The sequence below is a fragment of the Budorcas taxicolor genome, chromosome 18, assembly GCF_023091745.1.
Source record: "Budorcas taxicolor isolate Tak-1 chromosome 18, Takin1.1, whole genome shotgun sequence".
In the NCBI taxonomy this organism is placed as follows: domain Eukaryota; kingdom Metazoa; phylum Chordata; class Mammalia; order Artiodactyla; family Bovidae; genus Budorcas; species Budorcas taxicolor.
In genome coordinates this window covers 23,881,403-23,906,061 of record NC_068927.1, presented here as the reverse complement: position 1 = coordinate 23,906,061, position 24,659 = coordinate 23,881,403, and the positions used below count along the sequence as shown (strand labels likewise).

The 24,659-nt window shown below is 41.6% G+C and overlaps 1 protein-coding gene across 1 annotated transcript in view; it reads right to left on the bottom strand.

The window, feature by feature from the left end:
- Positions 1 to 24,659, bottom strand: part of FTO (FTO alpha-ketoglutarate dependent dioxygenase) — a 426,238-nt gene that overhangs the window by 226,973 nt on the left and 174,606 nt on the right. The window contains exons 6-7 of the mRNA XM_052655406.1: positions 21,968 to 22,111; positions 13,667 to 13,786 (exon numbers count right to left, since the gene is read on the bottom strand). Coding sequence (XP_052511366.1) covers positions 13,667 to 13,786; positions 21,968 to 22,111 — 264 coding nt within the window. The remainder of the gene's footprint in view (positions 1 to 13,666; positions 13,787 to 21,967; positions 22,112 to 24,659) is intronic.

Sequence of the window (24,659 nt, the reverse complement as noted above, 5' to 3'; positions counted from 1 at the left end):
GAATATTAATACGCCTTCCATCATCAAAAGCTATTGCATACCCAAAGGGTGATAAATATTTTAATCAGTGTTTGGCTTGTCTAGCGGAAGTTAGTTTACTCCTCAGAGACTTCCCTTGTTTTGTGCCCCAAACCTGTCCAGTCCATGCTCCTCTCCCTCTCTGACTTGGGAAATTAGTCATAAAAAGTCCAAGCTTTGTTGGGGAACATATTTACTTTTATGACAGTTGTACTTTATCAAGTTTTTCAAGAAGAGGAAAATCTAAACTGTGAAAGATGCCAACAACTGAGGCAAAAACCCCCTGATTGTAAGTTTTTGCAAAAACCCCCCTGATTGTAAGTTTTTGCAAAAACCCCCCCTGATTGTAAGTTTTTGCAAAAACCTCCCATGATTTTAAGTTTTTGCAAAAACTCCCCGATCGTAAGTTTTTGCAAAACGCCCCCCCTCGATTGTAAGTTTTTGCAAAAACCCCCCTGATTGTAAGTTTTTGCAAAAACCCCCCTGATTGTAAGTTTTTGCAAAACCCTCCCCTGATTTTAAGTTTTTGCAAAAACCTCCCATGATTTTAAGTTTTTGCAAAACACCCCCCCGACTGTAAGTTTTTGCAAAACCCCCCCGATTGTAAGTTTTTGCAGCACTGCTACTCAGAGAAACTTAATGACCTACTTATGTCTCTCTTTTTTTTAAAAAAGAGTTTTCATATTCACATTAAGTTGTTTGCCAGGGATTGCTCCATCTTCACAGTGCAAATGCCAAACGCATAAAACAGAATGTTCTGGTGGATCATCTGTGCTCTTGATACTGTTATTATTTTTTAATTTTCAAGATGTTTGGGGGGTACTGCTGGGAGGGTTGTGTTGGCTTAAAAATAAAACTAACCCCTAAATATTCGCGTGGATCAGGACCAAACATCTGAGGAAAATGTACAGAGTTAAAAAGAATGCATCGTGACCACATGTAAAACAGATAGCTAGTGGGAAGTTGCTGTATAACAGAGGGAGCTCAACCTGGTGCTCGGTCAGGACCTAGAGAGGTAAGTGGGGTGGGAGGCGGGAGGGAAGTTCAAGATGGAGGGAACATATATATACCTATGGCTGATTTATGCTGACGTATGACAGAAAGCCATAAAATATTGTAAAGCAACTATACTCCAATTAAAGATAATGTTTTTCAAAAAACAGAAGCAATATTGTAACAAATTCAATAAAGACTTTAAAAATGGGAATAAAAAGAAAAGAATGCATTGAAGGCTGTGCCATTGAGCCTGAAAGTGAGGAAGTGGCAGGGCTGGAACAATGACCCAACATGAATTGATTTCCTTTATTATTATTATTTTGGGGGGCTGAACCCAGGACCACTGAACCACCGGGAAGTCGCAATTTCTTTTTTTAACTGAAGTATAGTTAGTAGTGTATATGGTGGCTCAGATGGTAAAGAGTTCACCTGCAGTGCGGAGACCGGGTTTGATCCCTGGGTTAGGAGGATCCCCTGGTAGAAGGGAATGGCTACCCACACCAGTATTCGTGCCCAGGAAATGGACAGAGGAGCCTGGTGGGCCACAGTCCACGGGCTCACAAAGAGTTGTGTCCGACTCACCAATAGGACACTGGGTGACTAACACTTCACTTCACTTCGGTATGCATCTGTTAATCCCAAACTCCTAATTTTCTTTAACAAGTTAAGTGTTGAGTATCTACCACGCTGGAGGAAGCACAAGCTGGAATCAAGACTGCAGGGAGAAATATCAATAACCTCAGATATGCAGATGACACCACTCTTATGGCAGAAAGTGAAGAGGAACTAAAGAGCCTCTTGATGAAGGTGAAACAGTAAACTAAAAAAGCTGGCTTAAAATTCAGTATTCAAAAAACCAAGATGGGCATGCAGTCCCATCACCTCATGGCAAATAGATGGAAAACAATGGAAACAGTGACAGACTATTTTCTTGGGCTCCAAAATCATTGCAGATGATGACTACAGCCATGAAACTAAAAGATGCTTGCTCCTTGGAAGAAAAGCTCTGACCAACCTAGACAGAATATTAAAAAGCAAAGGCATTACTTTACCAACAAAGGTCCGTCTAGTCAAAGCTATGGTTTTTCCAGTAGTCATGTATGGATGTGAGAGTTGTACTATAAAGAAAGCTAAGTGCCAAAAAATTGATGCTTTTGAACTGTGCTATTGGAGAAGACTCTTGAGAGTCCCTTGGACTGCAAGGAGATCCAACCAGTCAATCTTAAAGGAAATCAGTCCTGAATATTCACTAGAAGGACTGATGCTGAAGCTGAACCTCCAATACTTTGGCCACCTGATGCAAAGAACGGATTCATTGGAAAAGACCCTGATGCTGGGAAAGATTGAAGGCAGGAAGAGAAGGGGATAACAGGAGATGGAGATGGTTGGATGCCATCACTGACTCAATGGACATGCGTTTTAGCAAGCTCCAGAAATTGGTGATGGACAGGGAAGCCTGGCGTGCTGCAGTGCATGGGGTCGCGAGGAGTTGGACATGACTGAACAACTGAACAACAGCAACCTATGAAGTATGAGGCACAGTTTAAGAGCTGGGGAAACAACAGTGAAGGAAACAAAGTTCCTGCCCTTATGAGCATTATAAGTAAAGGCAGACTATAAACATGTACATGGTATCACAGCAGGCAGGGGGGAGCAGAGGGGGGAAACAGAACTGTGCTATACTCTATAGTCAGAGAGCTTGGTCAGAGGAAACTCTCCCAGAGGAGGGACAGGAGCGGAGAGATGGAAAGGAAAGGAGGGATGAGTCAGGCAAGTAACCGAGGGAAGAACGTTCCAGACACAGGCAACAGCAAATGCACACACCCTGAGGCAGGAGGAACCTGGGCATGTTCTAAAGATGATAAAGAAGGGAGACTTCCCTGGTGGTCCAGCGGTTATGAATCTGCCTTGCAATGCAGGTGATGCGGATTCACCCCCTGGTCGGGGAACTAAGATCTCACATGCCGCGGAGCAAGTAAGCCCGTACCATGCAACTAGGGAACCCATGCGTCACAACTAGAGCCCACGTGCCACAGCCAAAGATCCCACGTGCCACGACCGAGACCCAATACAGCCCACTGAAGAAACCTTTTTAAAAAAGTTCATTCTGTTTTCTTGTGTGTGTGTGTGTGTGTGTGTGTGTGTGTGTGTGTGTGTGTGTGTTCTCTTTTGTAAGGAAGGCTAGTGGAGAAGGGGGAGGGGAGAAAGACTATGCTGGAAAGTCCCATGGATGGAGGAGCCTGGTGGGCTGCAGTCCACGGGTTTGCAAAGAGTTGGACATGACTGAGCCACTTCCCTTTCACTTTTTACTTTCATGCATTGGAGAAGGAAATGGCAACCCACTCCAGTGTTCTTGCCTGGAGAATCCCAGCGATGGGGGAGCCTGGTGGCCTGCCGTCTATGGGGTTGCACAGAGTTGGACACGACTGAAGCGACTTAGCAGCAGCAGCAGCAGCAGAGGGGATTAGGCCCCTCAGAAGGAAGTTGGATTTCTTTTCTTTTTTAAAATATCCTTTTCCATTATAGTTTCTCATAGGATACTGAATATGTTAAAAGTTCCCTGTGCTGTATAGTAGGACCTTGTTATCGATCCTCTATCTACAAGCTTACATTTGCTAATCCCAGCCTCCTGCTCCATCCCTCCCCTAACCCTCTCCCCCTTGGCACAACCACAAGTTTGTTCTCGATGAGTGTTTCTGTTTTGCAGAAACATATTTGAGATCCCACATATGAGTGATATCATATGGTATTGTCTTTCCGACTTACTTCACTTGCTGCAACATGGACGCAGCTAGAGATTATCACACTAAGGGAAACTAGATTTCTGGACGGGATGGTGAGATTGGGACCAGGGAGTGAAATGACTTGACACATTTGAAAGGAACACTCTGACAGGGGTGAACATAAGTGATAAAAATAGGGAGTTTATTTACACCAAGGTGGTAACAGAGAGAGTGGTGAAGAGTGGTCAGATCATGACTCTATTCTGAAAACAGAGCTAACTGGATTCATTGATAGATCAAGAGATAAACCAAGAGAATTCCAAGGTTTCTGACTGGGCAGTAAGGAGTGCAAATTATTGACCTGTGCGAGGAAGGCTGGGGAACTTATGGGAATCAAGAGTTTGGTTCTGGAGTTGTTAAGTTTGAGATACTTGTTACTATATGGCTGAAGCGGGTACACCCTTCCCAACTACTGTTCAGGTGCCCCAAGATACGAGACCCCAGTACCAACAAAAAACTAATTTATTGCTGGTGCTGGCATATTCCACAACTTTCATTCGTTAAAAATAATTCACTGCTGACTGCATGAAAAGTTTATGACATTAAATAAAATACAAGCCCTCTTAATCCCCCAACATCTGTTAAAGAGGATCTGATGCATAATTCTGGTCAATTTCATAATTGTTCATTTAAATTAATAACATTGAAGTTAGAGGGATATATATATTATCAAGCAACCACCTGTTCCAGGTGTTTATAACCAGGGCAGGTATGTCTTACACACTCTAAATTAATTTTGCAGATGGCTAGGAGACTCCAGATTTTTATGTGAAGGCTAATTTTGTCCATCAATCAAAAGCAAGTTGGAGATTATCTGAGATTTTTCCCCACATCAAGGAAAAATTTACAAATAGGACTGTCACAGGTGGTTCCAGATGGGCTGAGATCATGCAAGGAGATACAAAAAAAGATGATCCTAATTTATGTGTTAGGGAAAAGATGGTGTTAAAAATATAGCTAGCCAGTGGGAATTTTTGCTGCATGATGCAGGGAACCCAAAGCTGGTGCTCTAAGACAACCTAGAGGGGTGGGATGGGGAGAGAGGTTCAGGAGGGAGCGGACATGTGTATACCTATGGCTGATTCATGTTGATGAATGGCAGAAACCAACACAAGGTTGTGGAGTACTGCTGTCCTCCAATCAAAAACAAAATACAATTTAAAAAACATATTGTCATCAAAAAAATGAAAATGATGAGAGACACTTTCAGGAAGACTGGAAAGGCTACCTCAGTTTTCTTTAATCTTTTTTTTTTTTTTAAAGGTCATTCTTTTGCAGATGTTGACAAGAAGAGAGCAGGATGATGGTTATGTTACCCTTAATGCAGGAAAAAGTCAACTTAATATGTTCCCAGAGCTCTCTAGTAAGTCAGATTTTGACACCTGGAGCACATTTGTCCAGAGAGACATTTTTGCAAAGTCTGGGAAGATTCCCAGCTCCGCCTCCCAAAGTATCTAGCCCACAGTCAAGAAGAAACGTTACCAGAGTAGCCTTGAGCTCCAAACCATTATGAGTAGCTTTAGCTCCAGGACTGACCCTAGTTCTAGAAGAAGGGAAATGGGAAATGGGCGTGGGGGATGGGGGCAATGCTGACACTAAGGACACTGAGTCGAACGATCTCTAAGTAAGGAGTCTGGAATGGCCACCTGTTTACCCTTCTAAAATCACTCTTGGTGACGCCTTCTGCATGTTCCGTATTTTTATCCTTTACAAACTCTCCCATTTGATCATCAAAACAGGTTTTTTCAGAAGAGAACACTTTTAGGAACCATTCAGTAACCAACCTGGGAAATAAGATCCTAAGATCTTGATAATATCCCCAACAGTTGGCACATTTATCCTTTGGAAATCTTGCTTCCCTTGCAAAACTGTAGGTCTGTTGTTTAAAAAAAAAATCATTTCATTCTATCAGACTGAGCTTTTCTAGACTATGTCAAAGATATTTATAAAAAGATAAATGACAGACTAGAGCTGAATTTAATGTCCTACTCCCTACCCCCGCCCCAAGAAACCAGAGGAAGTATACAATTTGTTTTATTCTCTATCTTTTCTAGGAAAAATGGAAATTCCCACCAGCCCAATCTGGCACGAAGGTTTCTGAATTTACATCTGAAATGCGAAGATGGTCTGCTAGTCAAAGGAATCCAAAATAAATTCTAGCAGCCTAGGCTTCCATAGCTCCCTGGGGAAAACTAGCAGGCACCTCACACCTTTGTATCAATCTGAATTTCAGCGTAGTGAAAATCATATATAACAATAGAATTTGTTTACTTTAAAAATATACAGAATGTATGTGAAATGTGTATGTTTGTGAGTGTGTGTGTTTATTAACACACGCTAGCAGAATTTAGCTAAAGCCTATGAAATCAGGCTCAAATATTAGAAACCTTGGCTGTTTATTCCATTTTTTTCTCCCACAGAGTTAAGAGAGATGGCAAGGCTTTTTCACTTGGAATTTCCCAGCTCCTGTCACTTTGTCTTACCATCTTCAACATTTTTAGTCTTGTTCTCATTGTGTGCAGAGCGGCAGTACTGGAACAATCCTCTTAACAATTCCTGGAATGTAACAGGGACATTCGAGTCCTTGGTACCAATAAAGCTCAACTCTCACACAGCTCACGGAAGGGTTAAAAACAGAAAGTCCTACCCACTGGTTTGCTCTGATGTTTCTGGAGATATTGTCACTGACTGTATCCTCAGTAGAATTCTATTCAACACCTCTGTCTTTAAGTACAAAGCTGTAGGCTGTAGCAGCTTTAAGAAACATAAGTATCCCTTTTTTCTGCTGCACAGTATCTGTGTGTGAAATTCTCTAAAGGGGTTTAAGTATTTACCCTGAACACTATCAGACGGTTTCTAAAATTTTCCTTATCCAGTTGCAAAAACACTTCAAAGAGAATCATAAACAGAGTCCTTTGTGCTTTCCATGCACATTCTGCTTCTAAGGCTTAAGCCTGAATTCTCTTGGAATTGGAAATTTCTTTCCAAATAGACAGAATTCACAACACTTTTTTTTTTCTTAATTCATGATTAAGTCTGCAGCAACAAAGGAAAAAAATTGGAAAAATCTGAGAGAAACCCAGAAGGCAATCAAAGGAATCCAAACTTGTTTGAAATTCTTTGCTAAATTATCCATATAATTTTCCCCCAGATATTTTACTTTTAATATAACAATACAGAGGTGTGGAAGTGGGGGTGGAAGGGGTGGGGAGGGAGGCATATGGAAAGAACCAACCTTCAGGGAAGACATTTAAGGTAATAAAAAGAATGTGAGCCCAGGATTTTAAGCCACTATAGCCAAAAAAGTGGCTTTTTTCTTTTCTCCAAATTTCTAAAGCTAAGCATAGACTATCCCCAGAGCTCAGAGTCTGTGTGCATAATTTGAATTGTTGGGTGCTTGCGACTGTCTACGTGCCTCCAATCTGTGCTTCTTCTGAGTCATTCAGCACTGGACCAAAAAGGGGAAAAGGAATTTAAATTTTCATTTAAAACCACTAGACATTTCACACCAGATTCTAAATTACTATAATATGCTTTGCTTCTGTATCAGAAATGCTAACTGTGAAAAACAGAAGGCAGGATTAATAACCATTATTAATTTAGCAAATATGTTAAATAAACAATCAATAATATAAATAATAAATAATTTAGCAATATGTTAAATTAATAAAATTAATATTATTAATTCAGCAAATATAATTTAGTATATGCACTGACACTAAAGGCAAGAGATATGTAAATATATATGTATATACACATATATAAGTTAATGACTTCACCATTCATAAGACAAAAAAGATCGATATTTATATTTATATCATTTTCTTCCTCACACCCTTAAAAATTGTTAATCCTGGAAGCTTAAAATGAACTTAGCTAACTGAACTATAATATGATGGCAAAAAGCAGTATACCCAGGATATATTTCAGGATGTGAAAAAGCAGCCTTGTTCCTTTATTCAGTTACAAAGAATTTAATCTAAAGCACTGTGATGATAGCTTCATTAATCTCTCCAAAAACAAACAAACTGCTCCTGGCTCCATCATTCCCCACCTCTGTGTAACCTATACTAAGGAGGGCTTAGCTAGACAGCAGCGAACAGGCTCCGCGCTCCGAGCCTTCTCAGATGATTTACACGGGCCAGAATGACAAGCTAAAACGCATGACTCATCTTGAAATTAAACTATTACAACTGACTTGTAAAGGACAACTTTCACATTCTTAAGTACCTTACTCTCTTAAAACTTTAACAACAAAAAACGGGTAACAGTCTGAAATAAAACACCTACTCATTTTCCACGTCTCCCTGCTCTCCCTTGCCAAATGTTAACATAAATGGGTAGAATTAAATGTAGCCCATAGCTTACCTAACATAATTATATGTTGTGTTTTACACTGTTTCAAAACGGATACATTAAAATAATCCAGCCTTGGCTCCAACCCACTAAAGTCAATAAAGGTTATTAAGGCCAACTGCCATATAAATGCGCTGCTATCCCAGTGTGAGGAACTGTCAAGACAGGAAATGCAATTCAAAACACTGAAAACGATCAGGATCTACCCTTCTCCTCTAGAAAAAAAAAAAAAATTAAAAAGCCATAAAGCAAGGAGGAGGAAATTTCTCTCCACTACAAAAATCATCTGTATTCTGAAAATGTTTACTCTGGAAACTCTTCTAGAATATTCTATTGGCTTATATACCAAATTGACCTCTTTTTTTTTTCTTAAGGTCAAAAGGCAAGGAATAAATGTCATCAATTTAGAGGACATCACATCTAGCATTTTTTTCTATATCTCAGTGAACTTGATAGTGTTAAAACATTTTTTATAGGTAAAATAAATGTCAGTTTTGCAGAGTGCGATACCAGACCCTATGAGACAAATGGCCTATCCACTGAATCTCTGGCTGCAGTAAGACTTCCTCACCTCACAGGAGAGTTCAGCTTTTCATATTTTTTTTTTTACCCAGAAAGCAAAGCCTGTGCAGTTTCTTTCAAATGGTAACTCTCTCTTATCCTGAAGAGTCTCCCTATAACGTGCTAATCTCAGATGTGGAGTGGTGGGCTAGTTTAAAAAATAAAATAAAATACAAATATTTGAATAGTGTTAGAGTGTCATCATACCTTCCTGAAGAGCAGAATTGAGAAGAACGACTAGGCTAAGTTCCTGGATTATAAGAAAGGGTTCTGGTGCTTTTGCGCTTAATGGCTCATAAGTTCATGAGGCAATATTCAGAGGAAATGTGATATTTTCTCAGAATGTTATTCAAATATAAGGTTTAACATTTACATCACAAAAGCATGCCCAGAGAAGAACTATCCTCAGGGGAAAAAAATGGCAAAAATAAACAGTGTGATTTAAAAAAAGGTGCTTGCTGGAACAGGAGATGGGCAATGGAGGCTAGGGGAGTCTTAGAGATAACTGACTAAACTTTTTAAAATACGTGACTGGTTATGACATGTGAAGCAATTACCATTAATGGAAGAAATGTGATTTCAAAGCTCATTTTCCGTTCTTCTTTTAGATCCTACCTGAGACTATACCTTCCAACCACAAAGGGAAAAAAAAAAAACCACAAAGACAAACAGGAGTTACAACACAAGTCTCTACCCCAGTACGAGGGCTGTCAAAGGTTGCTTTAATCACAAGCAAAAGGTGAAAAGTAATGTACATATTGCCTGAGGTTTTTTTGTTTTATTTTCTCGCCAAAGGAGATCGAAGCTATGTTGCACAACAGACAAAGTGCATTAATTAGAGAAATCTTTCCACAACACATACGCAACAAATACAGACAAGCATAATGATAAAGAAGAAGCGTTTGTCTAAAAGGATCATCCTGCTGAGTCGTGTATTCCCCGGAAGCCAGGTGAGTGCATTCAGAAAGGGTGTTTGGATTAGCCTAATTCTATAGAATCCAAATGTGCACCAAACACTGCACTTTTTAAGTTAAATTGCTGTTGAATTTGTTAACCCACAACTGATTTCCTGTGTTATGGAATCTTGGAGATTACAGCTAACTTGAAGCAACAGGGATAATTCTGGACAGTTAATGGTACATTTGTCTGCATTTTCTTGAAAGGCTTAGCTAGCATCCGGGGGCCTCAAACTGGTAGCTCAACATTGCCCCCTACTGCTCACAAATGAAAAAATCGGAGGCAGGCTGGTACAAACTAGGAACGTAACCAGCCAGTGCCAGTTCCATCCCCACACAACTATCAGATGGCACGGCACTGCCAGTCACAGAATCATAGACTTTTCCAATGATCATTCTCATCTCTTCCAATAGCAAAAGTACATTATTATGAATCTGTTAAAAGTCATTACAAAAAGGCTTGAAGCAATGCTTAAATTTAATTTAGAAGTGTCATTCCTTTTATCTTGGCCCAAACCTTCATTCTGCTGATAACCATCATCCTTAGACTTGCTGAGACACAGAGCCCATTGATTTCACTCAGAACACTCAGTAACACCACACCAACTGCAAAGAAACTGGCTCTGGCCTATTCCCAAGACTGTTCTTCTTTTTAGTATTTTTGCACAAGAGTTATGAAGATCTAATGTGCTAGGCACCACCAAATTAAATATATATATATATATATATATATAACCAAATAGTGTAAGTGAGTTCGTAATAAACATCACTGGTAAGCTCACAAAACCAAAGATTCCACTTTGAAAAAAAAGAAGCCCTTGAACAAAAGCAATTCAAAAATATATTTTTAAAATACTATGAGCTTCTTTCTTATTTCACCAATTCTAATTGTTTAATTGTTACAGTTTGCCAACTCTAATTCAAAGAACTGTTAAGTTACAGTCCCAAAGTCAAACCTATACCTTAAGATCAAGGTTTAGCAAGTAAAGAAGTTCTAACTCCTACGTGTGTGCTAAGTCGCTTCAGTCATATCTGACTCCGTGACCCCATGGACTGTAGCCCGCCAGGCTCCTCTGTCCATGGGGATTCTCCAGGCAAGAATACTGGAGAGGGTCACCATGCTCCCCTACAGGGGATCTTCTCAACCCAGGGATCAAACCCACGTCTCCAGCAGCTCCTGACTTGCAGGTGGATTCTTAACCACTGAGCCACCAGGGAAGTTTCTAACTCATGTAGATAAACAGATAAAACCAGAATTACACAGTGAAAAAGAAATTCTCTCAAAATGAAGCTGCCCTTATAATATACATCCCAGAAAAAAACCAGAGCATACTCTGCACAGCCTAATTTTAGGAAGAGAACTAACTGAGGAAATTTCAGCACGAAATTTTCATCACCTCCAATCCAGCTGCACAATGCTCCAGTTTGAACTGATTCATGTCTTTGGAGAAATCAATTTTTGTGATACTGTTAGTACACTAAAAGGATTACAACATTCCTCCCCTAAACGTACATCCATGAAAAGGTGTGATTTAGAGATTTAAGGAAAAGGCTGGATAGCCGGGACTTCTGAATTATGACTCAGACTTTCAAACCGGGGTGCCATCATGGTTGTGACTTGGTATTTTCATTATTATAAAATAGGGATTAGCAAGAACTACTCATTTTTTTGCAAACTGGTTCACTGTTTCTAGCACATCTCATAAAGTCTGTGCAGCAGTATTCTCTTAAGAGTTTAGCAGGCTTTTATCACTTTTCCACTACATTCCAAACTTGTGATCTGGAGGTAGAACAGTGAGGTGGTGCAGGGCATGACCCTAGAGCCGGTCTTCCTGAGTTCTAACTCCAGTTCCCTGACTTAGCTGTATGACCTTGAGGAAGTTAGGGAAACCTTTTATGCTTCAGTCTCCTTGGGTTTCCCTGGTGGCTCAGATAGTACAGAATCTGCCTGCAATGCAGGAGACCCCAGTTCGATCCCTGGGTCAGGAAGATCCACTGGAGAAGGGATAAGCTACCCAGGCCAGTATCCTTGTCTGGAGAATCACCATGGACAGAGGAGTCCGTGGGGTTGCAAAGAGTCGGACACAACTAAGTGACTAACACACAATACAACACAAAACTCTCTGTGTAAAATGGGAGAAAAATATCTACTTTATGAAATTATCATAGAAATTAAATTCTATATGTAATATTTAGAATAGTGTATGGAACTTAGTAAGTATCATGTGCGTGCATGCATGCTCAGTCACTAAGTTGTGCCTGACTCTGCAAGCCCTTGGACTGTAGCCCACCAGGCTCCTATGTCCATGGAATTTTCCAGGCAATAACATTGGAGTGGGCTGCCATTTCCTTCTCCAAGGGATCTTCCCAACCCAGGGATCAAACCCGTATCTCCTGCCTCGGTGGGTGGATTCTTTACCACTGAGCCACCTGGGAAGCCCCACTGGCATTATTACTACTATTTAAATTTAGACTTAACCCAAATGGCCTCAACATACCTTCCAGTGAGAGTTCCTACTACACATGCCCTGAATTCCACACTCTGGTCACACTGTACTTCCCACTTTGTGATCTTGTTTTTACAGTAACTGGGACCTAACGCTTCTCTCAGAATGCCTTATGCAACCAACCCTCCTTCTCCCCACCCAAGGTCCCCAAAAGCCACATCTGTTGTTCACAACTGTCCCAGCTCCAGTGCTCTGAATTTAATACTCCTGCCTCTGGATAGTGATTTTTTTTTTCTTTAAATCTCCATTACAGGATTTCATTTGAGTTAATGTAACACCTGGCTATATTCACTCTTCTTCCCTTGTTAAACCGAATGCAGTGGTTAAGGGCACAAGAGCCAGGCGGCCTGGGATTCAATCTCCCTCTGCCACTTACTCCATGACCTTGGGCGAGGCACTTCATTTCGCTAGGCCTTGGTTTTCACATCTATAAATTAACAGTTTCTGCACCTCACCAGACTGTCATAAGAACTTTAACGGTTTAACTTTAAAAGTTAATACAGGGAAAACTCTTAGAAGAGTGCCTGGTGCCTATAAAAAGGCAGATGAAGTTTAGGAATTATTGCTGCATGCTTCTCATGGTCGCTTCCCAACATATGTCTAACATGGTGCCTTGCACACAGGAAAAGTGAGAAGTGAAAGTTGCTCAGTTTCGTGTCCAACTCTTTTCAACCCTATGGACTACACAGTCCATGGAATTCTCCAAGCCAGAATACTGGAGTGGGTAGCCTTTCCCTTCTCCAAGGGGATCTTTCCAACCCAGGGATCGAACCCAGGTCTCCTGCGCGGCAGGCGGATTCTTTACCAACTGAGCCACCAGGGAAGCCCAAGAATACTGGAGTGGTTAGCCTATCCCTTCTCCAGCAGATCTCCCCAACCCAGGAAATGAACAGGGGTCTCCTGCATTGCAGGCGGATTCTTTACCAACTGAGCTATCAGCGAAGCCCTGCACACAGGAAGTGCTCAGTAAAGGTTCACTGCACTGAGCTCAGCTTGTGCTGATCAAATCTTGGCTGTTCCCATTACCTTACAAAGAGTAAGTACAGTGGATTGACAACGTAGTGTTAGTTTCAGGTGCCGACCAAAGCCTCATACACCAAAGCATATATATATATATACACACACATATATAAACCTGTTCTTTTTCAGATTCTTTCCCATTATAGGATACTGAGTAGAGTCCCCTGTGCTATACAATAGATCCTTTCTGATTATCTATTTTATACATAGCAGTGTGTCTATGTTAATCCTAAACTCCCAATTTATCCCTCCTGGCCTCCCTTTCCCCTCTGGTAACCATAAACTGGTTTTCCATGTCTGTGAGTCAACTTCTGTTTTGAAGATAATTTCATTTGCCTCATTATTTTAGATTCCACATGTAAGCTACATCATATGATGTTTGTCTTTCTCTTGCATTTACCCAGGCAAAGGAGGCGGCCGAAGACCAACAGAGCACAACATCCCAAGAAATCCGCTCCCAGACACTTACCAACCATTCCATCTTTCTCCACATCTCTTCCAGCTGACTCATGGGCTGACACCACCAGTCAGTGCACTTTTTGTATCGACTGCCTTGAAACCAGAACTGTCTCAGCCATTCAAACTCGACCTGGGGATCATAAAGACAAGACCGTGGTTATAACGTCCCCATGATGGACAATCAAGGACAATGAACTTCGTCATTCAATTCTCCTCCAGTAACTTCACAGCCATAGGGTGAGAAAAAGAGAAAAGCTCAGCCTAACCAGTTCCCAACATAACTCAAAGTCTCTGGAGCCTTTTCACAAAGTCAAGGAGGAAGGAGACGTAGAGCTTAGTGAGACAACCCAGGTCAGGCTGCGGAGGGCGTTTTCAGTCACGTTCATCACTCAGACAAGAGGAAGCTATTGGTCAATCACAACAAATCCTGAGACCCTAAAGTGCATGACAGCCTGTGCTGTGTAGGGTGGGAAAGGCATAATTAAACAAAATATGTTTTCATTAAACATCTTTATTAAAGAATCAAACCAGTCAATCCTACAGGAAATCAACACTGACTATTCATTGGAAGGACTGAAGCTGAAGCTCCAATACTTTGGCCACCTGATGCGAAGAGTCAACTCACTGGAAAGACTCTCATGCTGAGAAAGATTGAAGGCAAAAGAAGAGGGTGGCAGAAGATGACATCGTTAGATGGCTCAATGGACACAAATCTGAGCAAGCTCTGGGAGATGGTGAAGGACAGGGAAGCCTGGTGTGCTGTAGTCCATGGGGTTGCAAAGAGTGAGATACAACTTAGCGACTAAAAAACAACAAAAAGAGCAAAACACAGACCCATATTAGGAGGTACCAATTTCAAGTATTTTTAGATCTAAAATAAATAAAGAATTTACCCATGGGCCAGGAGGAGCTGGCAGTAAGGTGCTCATGTAACTGAACAATATAAAGTTAATTATGGAGGCACACATTATACCTACAGAGCCATTCAAACTGTCACTTTCAATTCAGTCAGGGCAAATGACAACAGGTACAAAGCACAGTAAAGCCACTAATCATTTCTCTTCCTTCCTAAGAACCTACTACGGTAAACCTCAAATATTTCTCTCCTCAGCACCCTTTTACTCTAGCCAAATCCCATGATTCATCTGGTAACCCACTGCCTTTCCCGGGCTCAGTCCATGTGGTCTGGGTAGCTAGTGTTCCACTTCTAATACCAGGAGTGAACATGCAACCCTATCTGAACCAACCAGGCCACCACACTTCTCCAGCCACAAAAATGGGCTTGGGGGAAACAAGCATATGATCAATCAGAATAAGACTGTCCGAAGATTCAGGAAAAGGATTCTGCAACCGTTCTACAGAATGGGAAGAATGGTAGGAAGCATTACACAGTAGGAAGCAGCTACAAGATGAACAGATTAAAAAACGAGGTCCTAGTCAGATCAACTGACTCTTGATCAAGCTATTCCTGAAGCCCCTGTGGCTTAACCCATTTCAGGTTGAGTTTTCTTTTTCTTGCACTGAAATAATCCCAACATATGTAGGTGAGAGACTAACTGAAGCTTTAAAAGAATAAGAAGTTGTTTCCTATGTATTTTCTATCACTTATCTTCAACTTGAAAAGCAAATTTTACCATCAAAGTACAACTTCATTCATCCCAAAGCTCTTTTTACTTCTGCTGTCTAAAGAAATGTAGAGCTTTCACAGGTTAATATTGGTTAAGGTTGGCTTTACTAAGGTAATCATGTTCCATATACAGGCACAGAGTTATTACAGTCTTCACCTGTTACCACAAAGAATTTTTTGTTTGTTTATCCATGCTGAACTTTCATGCAAACAAAAGCAACTTGTGAAGATTTAACAATGGTGAAAATCACTCAAATAACTAACCTGAGAACGCCAAGTCATATGAAAGGGTTTTAGTTTACATTAGCTAAATGTTTGTTTGATATGTAGAACTGATTTCAGTTAAAGCTGTTTAAACAGGGAAAAAAGGGAATGTAGACAATATTCAGACAATAGCTGCTAAACCTTATCTGCGGTATTAAAAGACAGTGGTTAACAGAGGTAAACTTAACTGCTTTGAAAAGAAAATGAATACAAGTGTAGTTCAACTTCTCTGAAAATACAGGTTTAACAACATTATTTATTACAAGGGGAAAAAAAAAGAGTTCTTTTTAGATTTCACATGAAATTTCTTCACATTACAGGAACAGCCTATCAACAAAGCATCAAGCCTCTATGTTAGGGAGAGTTGAAAGGGTTCTGCTTTTAATTTTTTTTTAATTCTTGGGCTGCTTATTTCCATTATGAGAACAAAACATACAAGCCTTAGCAACCATGATATCCCAGGAAACAAAATAATTATCGTTTGTAATTAGTTCATTCAGCCCGTAAAGGTACAAAAGAGTCTGGATTTCGGTAAATGAAAACTCAAAAGAGTGGAGAATACTTGGAAACTCTCTATAGGACATGGAAGCAAAGAAAGATCTTGTCCATTTTAATAAATAATGATGTTCACTTCCTCTTTAGATGCCCCAACTATCTTTTGAAACAGACACTGTCATGGTTAAGAATAAAGTCTCTGGAGTCAGTTCTAGGCTCTACTCCTGAATAGCTCTGTCATCTGTAAAATAAAGATAATTACATAGCACCACAGAGTTTTATGGTGAGGATTAAGTGGGTTAATAATGAATTGCCGAACATGCCGGACACTTGGGAGATACGAAGGATACAGCCCAAAGGAGACCACAAGGCCCAGCATTCCTTGTCCTCAAGAATCTCACAATCTTATGAAATTTTTGAGCAAGAAGAGTTTTAACAACCATGTCAATTCATGCTCACCCCCTGTTCCACTGAGGCCGGTCCAGAAAAGTTCAACCCCTGAAACTTATACCCAACAGAGTTTTTTTTCAGCGGTGGAAGTCCTGCCCATGAGATACAATCTCTGTGGGCATGAAACCCACTGGCAGGCATTTTAATCAACTCCGTAACCTGGCTTTTTCACTTTGACATTGTGGGCAAAAACTATTACAGGATATTCATCAAATGCTGCCCTCGCCAGTTCTAACATTGCCAAGATAAGCAGTTGGCACTTTCCTTAAAATTAATTAAGAAAGCAAAAAATATTTCCAGCTGCCTGATTCAGTTTGAGTTACCAAAATAAAAGCAGTCGTCCACCCTTCTACCCCAAAGTCTGCTGATGAGGAGGGAAAGAGGCAGGGCAGATGCTGCACAAAACCAAAAGGTTAGGACTCAGAATAGAGCACAAATCCTATTACTTCAAGGCTGAAAAGAATCAGTCTCACCATACTGGCTGACTGACAATGGTCTAGCCATGACTTAGAGGAGGCTCTTCAACCCTTCTCCAGAGGGTAGTCCCTCCTGCCAGGCTCTCAGCTTCTCTTGAGGTGCTGTCATTGTTCATGATGCTCCTAAACCACACTCCCAGGTTTCAGACATGCACTTAATGGAAATTCACTATTATCTGATCTTTGGCGTAACGGCAATACAATGATATATAATACCCACTGGTGTCGGAAGGCACACTGACAAGTCTAGAGAACGTTCAGGATCTTGAAGGGTCTTCTGAATCGTCAGAGAAAAATGAACACATGCTTCCAACAGTGTTAGTTACGTAGCTGTGACCCAGAGAATCATCTCTTGGAAACTTTCTAATTCGCCTGCACCTGACTGCTCTGTGGGATAGTCAAAAGAGAGGTCAATCAAGATAAGCTTTTCTCCTAGAAATGTCTAGAAAAATCTGAAGGTGAAGCACAAACAGAATCCATCTGCTGACCTGAACCATAGTCACTGGGAACTTAGGCAATGGGGAGCAAAGCTTATAAGGTTCCCAAAACACATTTCTGAGTCACTACATCACTGTACAGTTGGAAATCACTTGCATCACTCTTACAGGTAAGCAAACGTCACCTGCTTCTGCCAAGTTAGTTTCAATCCTTGGTTTGATCCCAGGTCAGCTTATGCATGAGGGGTGGGAACATGCCTACAGCGGTAAATGTCTCACTGTAACAAATAAAATAAGTGTTTTCAAGCAGAAAGATACTAGAATGATATTAATATCTAATATTAGATATTAGAACAGGGAGAGATGCTAAGGTCCAATCTACAAAGAGTTACTCCATGAAAGCCCTTTACCAGGAGTTCTAAGGAACATGCAGGTCTGATCAGGACAAAATGAGAACCAAATGATGACATCAAATAGTAACGGACTGGCGAAAAAGTTCATTTGGCCAACATATTATGTTCATAACATCTTATGTTCATAACATCTTATGGAAAAACCGGAATGAAGTTTCTGGCCATGAAAAAACTTGAACAAACTTTCTGGCCAACCCGATACATTCTCCTAGAGGAAATTTACTAAGTAACAAGAATGAATTCCACATTTTATAATTTTTAAGAAGGAAAAGACGATTATATAAGCACAGAGGAAAGTTCTATTAAACTTGACCAAAAATCTGTGTAAGCATCTTAAATTGGAATAACAATATATCCTTCGGGTACTGAGTTCCGATCTCCAAAGTCCCCAAATTGCTTAGTTAGAACCTATCTAAGACAAGGAAAACCAACCACAGTTAAACTCACACAGCCCAAAAGTCTGCAGACATAAAACCAAGGGCTTCATCATATAATTAGTCCAGCAAAGGCCTTTGAGAGAGAGGAAAGCACACAGTAAGAAGCGTGGGAAGGATTATGGACACTCCTGCTCTCATTCACACAACAGAACACAGAAGAGTGTGAGCATGCCAACTCGCAGGGCAAAAGAAGAGGATCTGACGATGTGCCCTGACATATGGAATGCACTCTGAAAGCAAGGACACGACCTTGAAGAATCAAAGACTGGGGGACTGGAGAAGACTGGTAAACATGCTACTTAGATTTAAGACCTCCCCATTCAAGCTGAGGCTAGCCTCAAGGGGCTAACATTGCTGATATATCGCTGCCCCCATCCCCACCCCACTAACATATACAGTGTCAAAAGCAGCCAGCCACTTTCTGAAGCACATGGATTCAGATTACAGTATTTTCCCTCTGGTTAGATAAACAGTGTGATTTTACAGACAACCCCCACCCATCACTGGTAACAAAACATCGCCGTCAGTCGCAGAAGACCAGAAAAGATGGAAAAGAGCCCACATATGTGTTAAAGAACACATCCATCCTGGTGCATCGCTAGCCTGGCTCCTAAAACTGCAAGGTGTTTACAGAAGGCAATATGGAGTAAGACACAACTTTGCATCCAAGTCTAACTGAGTGAGGTCTCCGGGCCCACAGATGCTTCTCTTTCCTCAAGTTCTAGTTCTCAGAAGTGTCTCCAGCAGGAATTGGTGGCAGAAAACACAGGCTACTTAGCAGACAAAAGGGAGTGAGGAAAGTCACTCCTGGGTTTAGCTGAGCATTAGAAGTGATTATTATTTCCCTAAAAGGCACAATTTCTCTGCCTTTGGTTGTAGAGATTATGGCATATTTCACAAACTACGGAGAAGCTCATAAGATAATTCAATATCTTTTAAAAGATATTACATGACGTTGAAATAGAGACAGATGTAGAGAACAAATGTATGGACACAAAGCAGGGAAAGTAGGGGGAATAAATTGGGAAACAGAGTGGTATTTATATACTACTATGTATAAAACAGATAACTAATAAGAACCTACTGTATAGCATGGGGGGGGGGGGGAAGGAAGTGGCACAAAACATACAGGACATAGATTAGATTAAGTTAAACTCATTCCAATATACAGGAGGTACAGACAAATACTGTTTGATTCCACGTACATGAGAACAGGGAAATCCATGGAGTCAGAAAGTACATTGGTAGATGCCAGGGGTCAGGGCTGTGGTGGGGCAGGGGGGCTGAGGACGGGGAATGGGGACCTAAGTGTTTAACGGGGATAGAGTTTCAGTTTAGGAAAGCTAAAAATCTGGGAGACGGATGATAATGAGAGTTGTACCACAAGGTGAACCATAGTGATACTGAACCATACAGTTAAATGTGTTTAAAATAGTCTGTTTTATACTCTATGACTTGTATCACAGTAAAAAAACATTGAAAGAAAATATTAATGGCTCTGTGTGAACTCTGTTCTCCTCTGCTCAAAACCCCTCAGTGGTTCCCTATTACCCTCAAAGTAAAAAGGAAAGTCCTGGTCCTTACAGACACCTCCAATGACCAATACAGCCTTCGGCTCCTCATCCCCTGGGACCGTCTCCATGACCTCATCTCCTGGAACTCTCAGCCCCACTCCCACCACTTACATGGGACTGTCCCTCAGCTAGTCCATGAACACCAGGCATTCTCCCACTGCACAGCCCATGCAGCGGTTTTTCCCTCTGCCTGAAACGCTGTGACCTGGATATCCACATGGCTCCCTCCCTCACCTCCTTCAAGCCTCTGCTCAAAGGACATCTAATAGTGGGGATGCTCTCTGCTTATCTCACTCTCCTCTACTCTAACTTTTTCCAACATATTATGTAATGAACTGATGGAGGGTGTTTATTGTTTATCATCATCTCCCTGCACCAGAATGTCTATTTTATTTACCAGTCTATCCAAAAGCACCCGGAAAGAGTGCTTTGTGCATGTTCAGTAATTATTTATTGAAAAGATGACTGAGAACATTTTTGTATTCCAAATTCTCTACCAATGGTTCTAACTACATCAAAGAAAAACTCTTTGATTGATGATAATCTTCAATAATTCTCCACCACTTGGTAACCTATTTTTTTGTAAGGTATATTTACCCACCATAAAGGGCTTCTCAGGTGGCTCAGGGGGTAAAGAATCCACCTGCAATGCAGGAGACACAAGAGATGCGGGTTCGATCCCTGAGCTGGAAGGACCCCCTGGAGGAGGGCGTGGAAACCCACTCTAGTGTTCTTGCCTGGGAAATCCCATGGACAGAGGAGCCTGGCGGGCTACGGTTCAAAGGGTTGCAAAGAGTCAGATATGCTGAAGAGCACACACACATGCACCCACTACAAAATCCACCCACTTTTAGTGTAGAATTCAATGACTTTTAGAAAGTGTATGAAGTTCTGCACTAACCTCACTTCTTAACGTGAAAAATGAAGACTGTAGGTCCAGAACCTTCTTTAGCCAAAAGCACCTGCTAGAATAGCATAACACTGCTGTTATCACAGGCTAGAGTTTTCTGGTTACTTTTTCTTTTGGCTGCTGATATTGGCTTTCCACTTAAAAGTGGTAATATAAAGCGTCCTTTTTAAAGATTTTTATTTACATAAATAATGAGCTGATTCTTTAAAAAGTATCAAAAAGATAACAACAGATACAGTCCAAAGATATGGCAAAAATTGACCGGGTAGTCATTAAAATAACAAAGTTTGTGAAACACTGACTTAGGGGACCCAGACCTGCTGGTCTCACAGACTTCAGAATTTTGTAAACAAAAGGCATGGCTCCTACGCTTCACCTGCTCTGAGGATTGGCCTTCAGTTTCCATCAGCCTTTGTTGGAAGATTAGCCTTCATGGGCCTCCTGCGTTTCTACATGTCTTCCCTTTTGTTTCAGACTCTCATTGCAAGGATGTGTGTATGGTTAATACCCTTGGAAAATATAATTTCTCTGCCCAGAATAAAGGGAAGGTTTGATAACAGACTTAGAGGAAAAAGATGTGCCTTGATTTGGAGCAAAGGACAGGCATGCCTACTGCCCACCACGAACAGGTTACCCCAGCCTGGGCTCCTCTCCTATCGTGCTGTGCTTAGTCGCTCATTTGTGTCCAACTCTTTTCAACCCCATGGACTGTACCCTGCCAGGCACCTCTGTCCATGGGGATTCTCTAGGCAAGAATACTGGAGTGGGTTGCCATGCCCTCCTCCAGGGGATTTTCCCAACCCAGGGTTTGAACGCAGGTCTCCCAGATTGCAGGCAGATTCTTTACTATCTGAGCCACCAGGAAAGCCCAAGATTACTGGAGTGGACGACCTATCCCTTCTCCAGAGAATCTTCCTGACTCAGGAATAGAACAGGGGTCTCCTGCATTGCAGGCAGATTCTTTAGCAGCTAAGCTACCAGGGAAGTCCCCTCTCCTATTAACAGAACGTAAACCCTCCATGCACATGCCACCTGGCATATGCTATCTGGCCCACTGTGCACTGTGGAGACAAAGGCTGGCAGAACTGGCATGAAAATGCCGATGCTCTGGCTACTGTCTTGTAAGCAATGAACCATGCTTGGTCTCTTGCACTCACAGCTAACAGTGGCCGATTCCTTTGTCAGCTACAAGTAGGACAGGGTCACCACGGTTCTCGGAAGCCCTTACCTCGTTGTGGATCTCTTCTCCTTGTTTCAAAACCACTGACTCCAAGGATTTCAAAGAGATTTCACCGTTGTCTGCCTCATCGCGGACATTCTGCAGGGCCACCTGGCAGCGCTGTAAGATGTATTCCAAGGTCCCCGTCGAGCACTGCAGAGACAGAACCAGCCACCAAGATGATAAGCGAACTCCAGTTGACCAACGCCTCCCTTCCTAGGATGTCTGTCCCCTTCCTGGGCATTTACCTGCTGCCCTCACAACTCAGCCTACGTTTCTTAACCCAAGACTGACTACAGCAGCTTTCTCCTTGGGCTCTGCGCTCCCAGCTTGGCCTCCCCCGGGCCACTCATGTTGCTGTTTTCTTATTACATAGGCTTCATGTCTCCAGAGAGTAGGCTTCTGGAGGCTAACGCCCTGTTCCAAATGTATATACTCTACATACACCACAGCACCTAGAACTGAGTCTTTTTGTTTGTTTCTGGCCCTGTTGTGAGGCATGTGGGATCTTAGTCCCCTGACCAGGGACTGAAGCTGTGCCCCCTGCAGTGGAAGCATGGAGTCTTAACCACTGGACCTCCAGGGAAGTCCCTGAGTCTTAAATATATATATAAACTTAATAAGTACCTATCGGAAAGTGTTAGTCACTCAGTCCTGTCCGACTCTTTGCAACCCCACGGACTGTAGCCTGCCAGGTTCCTCTGTCCATGGGATTTCCCAGGCAAAAACACTGGAGTGGGTTGCCAATCCCTTCTCCAGGGGACCTTCCCGACCCAGGGATCGAACGTGGGTCTACTGCATTGCAGGCAGATTTTTACCATCCGAGCCACTAGGGGATAGGCCCTAAGTACCTATTGGAGGAATAACTAATTAACCAAGAAGTCAAGGATGCCGACTTTATCTCAAGTGCCCTGCACCTAACAATGAGGGAAATAAAAAGGTAAACAGACAGGGGAACTGATTCAAAATCACCCAAAATACAACAGCAACGGGGGAAAAATGAAGCTATAAACACAGAGCAAAGGATTCATTTTCCTTTTCGGCAAGAAAGTGTACACTAGGCAGCTGCAAGTCGTTGGCAGAAGAGAATCTTCAAATCGTGGAGAATCTGTGACTCGTGCCCTCAAGGCATGTTCAAAGGCATCACCGAGTACCTGGGCATGAGCAAAGGCACAGGTAATGGGCCCATCCCTCTTTGATCTGCAGGAGCCAACAGAGGTCAAAGGGACAAACTCCTTTGAATAAGCATACGTCAGAAAAAAAGAGGATGCGGGCGGAGTGTGCATCCGTTTGTTTTGATAATGACACAACTTCCTAGGATGATAAAAAGCAAGCTATAAATATCCTTTAGACCCAATGAGGGAGATGTCTCCCCAAAGTATTTTTATTTTATTATTTACAATTTAAACGAATCCCTTCGAAATAATCTTGAAGGCTAATCCCCTGGTACAAAAATTCTTTGCATGGTTACTGCCACTTTACACAATGTGACCTGGGCACGCCTGGGGGGAAAAAAAACCAACAAAGTTTCTGTGCCAAAACCAGAAGCTTGACTAGGTATTTTAATATGACGATCCCAAAGTGCTGGGAATAGAAGGGCAGCAGCTCTAATGTGCTACAAAGAAAAAACAAAAACTAGAATTAAATTTCCACTCGCCTTTGTCCCACGGGCAACTCTACAACATTTTTTTTTTTCATAACATTCTATCTATAAACATATTCTGCCTGTACCTTTACTTTCCCAAGTATGGTGTAACCTACAGGAGGGGCAATTAATTAAAATGCCATCTTCTATAACAAAAGATTGAAAACAACACAGAACTTCCCATCAATGAGGGACCAGTTAAATGAACTCTGGTGAAGCCATACTTGCTGCCACCAAAAAAAAGAGGGGGTAGGAATATAAATACATTTTCTGGGTGATTAGAAGTCATCTGATATAAAGAGGAAGATGAACTCTAAACACTCAGAAGATGTATATATATATATTCCCAAATAACCTATAATCAGGACTAGTTTTTTTAGGTTACGGTTTTATTGAAATATATTAATAGCTCACATGTCATAAAATTTACCCACTTAAAGCATATAATACAATGTTTTTTAGTATATTGAGTTGTGTAACCATCACCTCGGAGAATGCAATGGCACGCCACTCCAGTACTCCTGCCTGGAAAATCCCATGGATGGAGGAGCCTGGTGCGCTGCAGTCCATGGGGTCACTAGGAGTCGGACATGACTGAGCGACTTCACTTTCACTTTTCACTTTCATGCATTGGAAAAGGAAATGGCAACCCATTCCAGTGTTCTTGCCTGGAGAATTCCAGAGATGGGGGAGCCTCGTGGGCTGCCGTCTATGGGGTCGCACAGAGTCGGACCCGACTGACGTGACTTAGCAGCAGAAACAGCAGCAACAATCACCTCAGTTAATTTTAAAGCATCTTAATCACTCCAAAAAAGAAACCCCATCCATTTCAGCAGTCACACCGACTCATTTCTACCAGCCTTCCCAGCCCTAGGAAAGCACTAATCTACTTTCTGGATCTATAGATTTGACTACTCTGTATATTTCGTATAAATGAAATCATACAATCTGTGGTCCTTTGTGACTGGCTTCTTTCACTCAGTCTTATTTTCAAGATTCTCCCTTGTTGAACATGTGTCAGTATCCCGTTCCTGTTTATTGTCAGATATCATTATC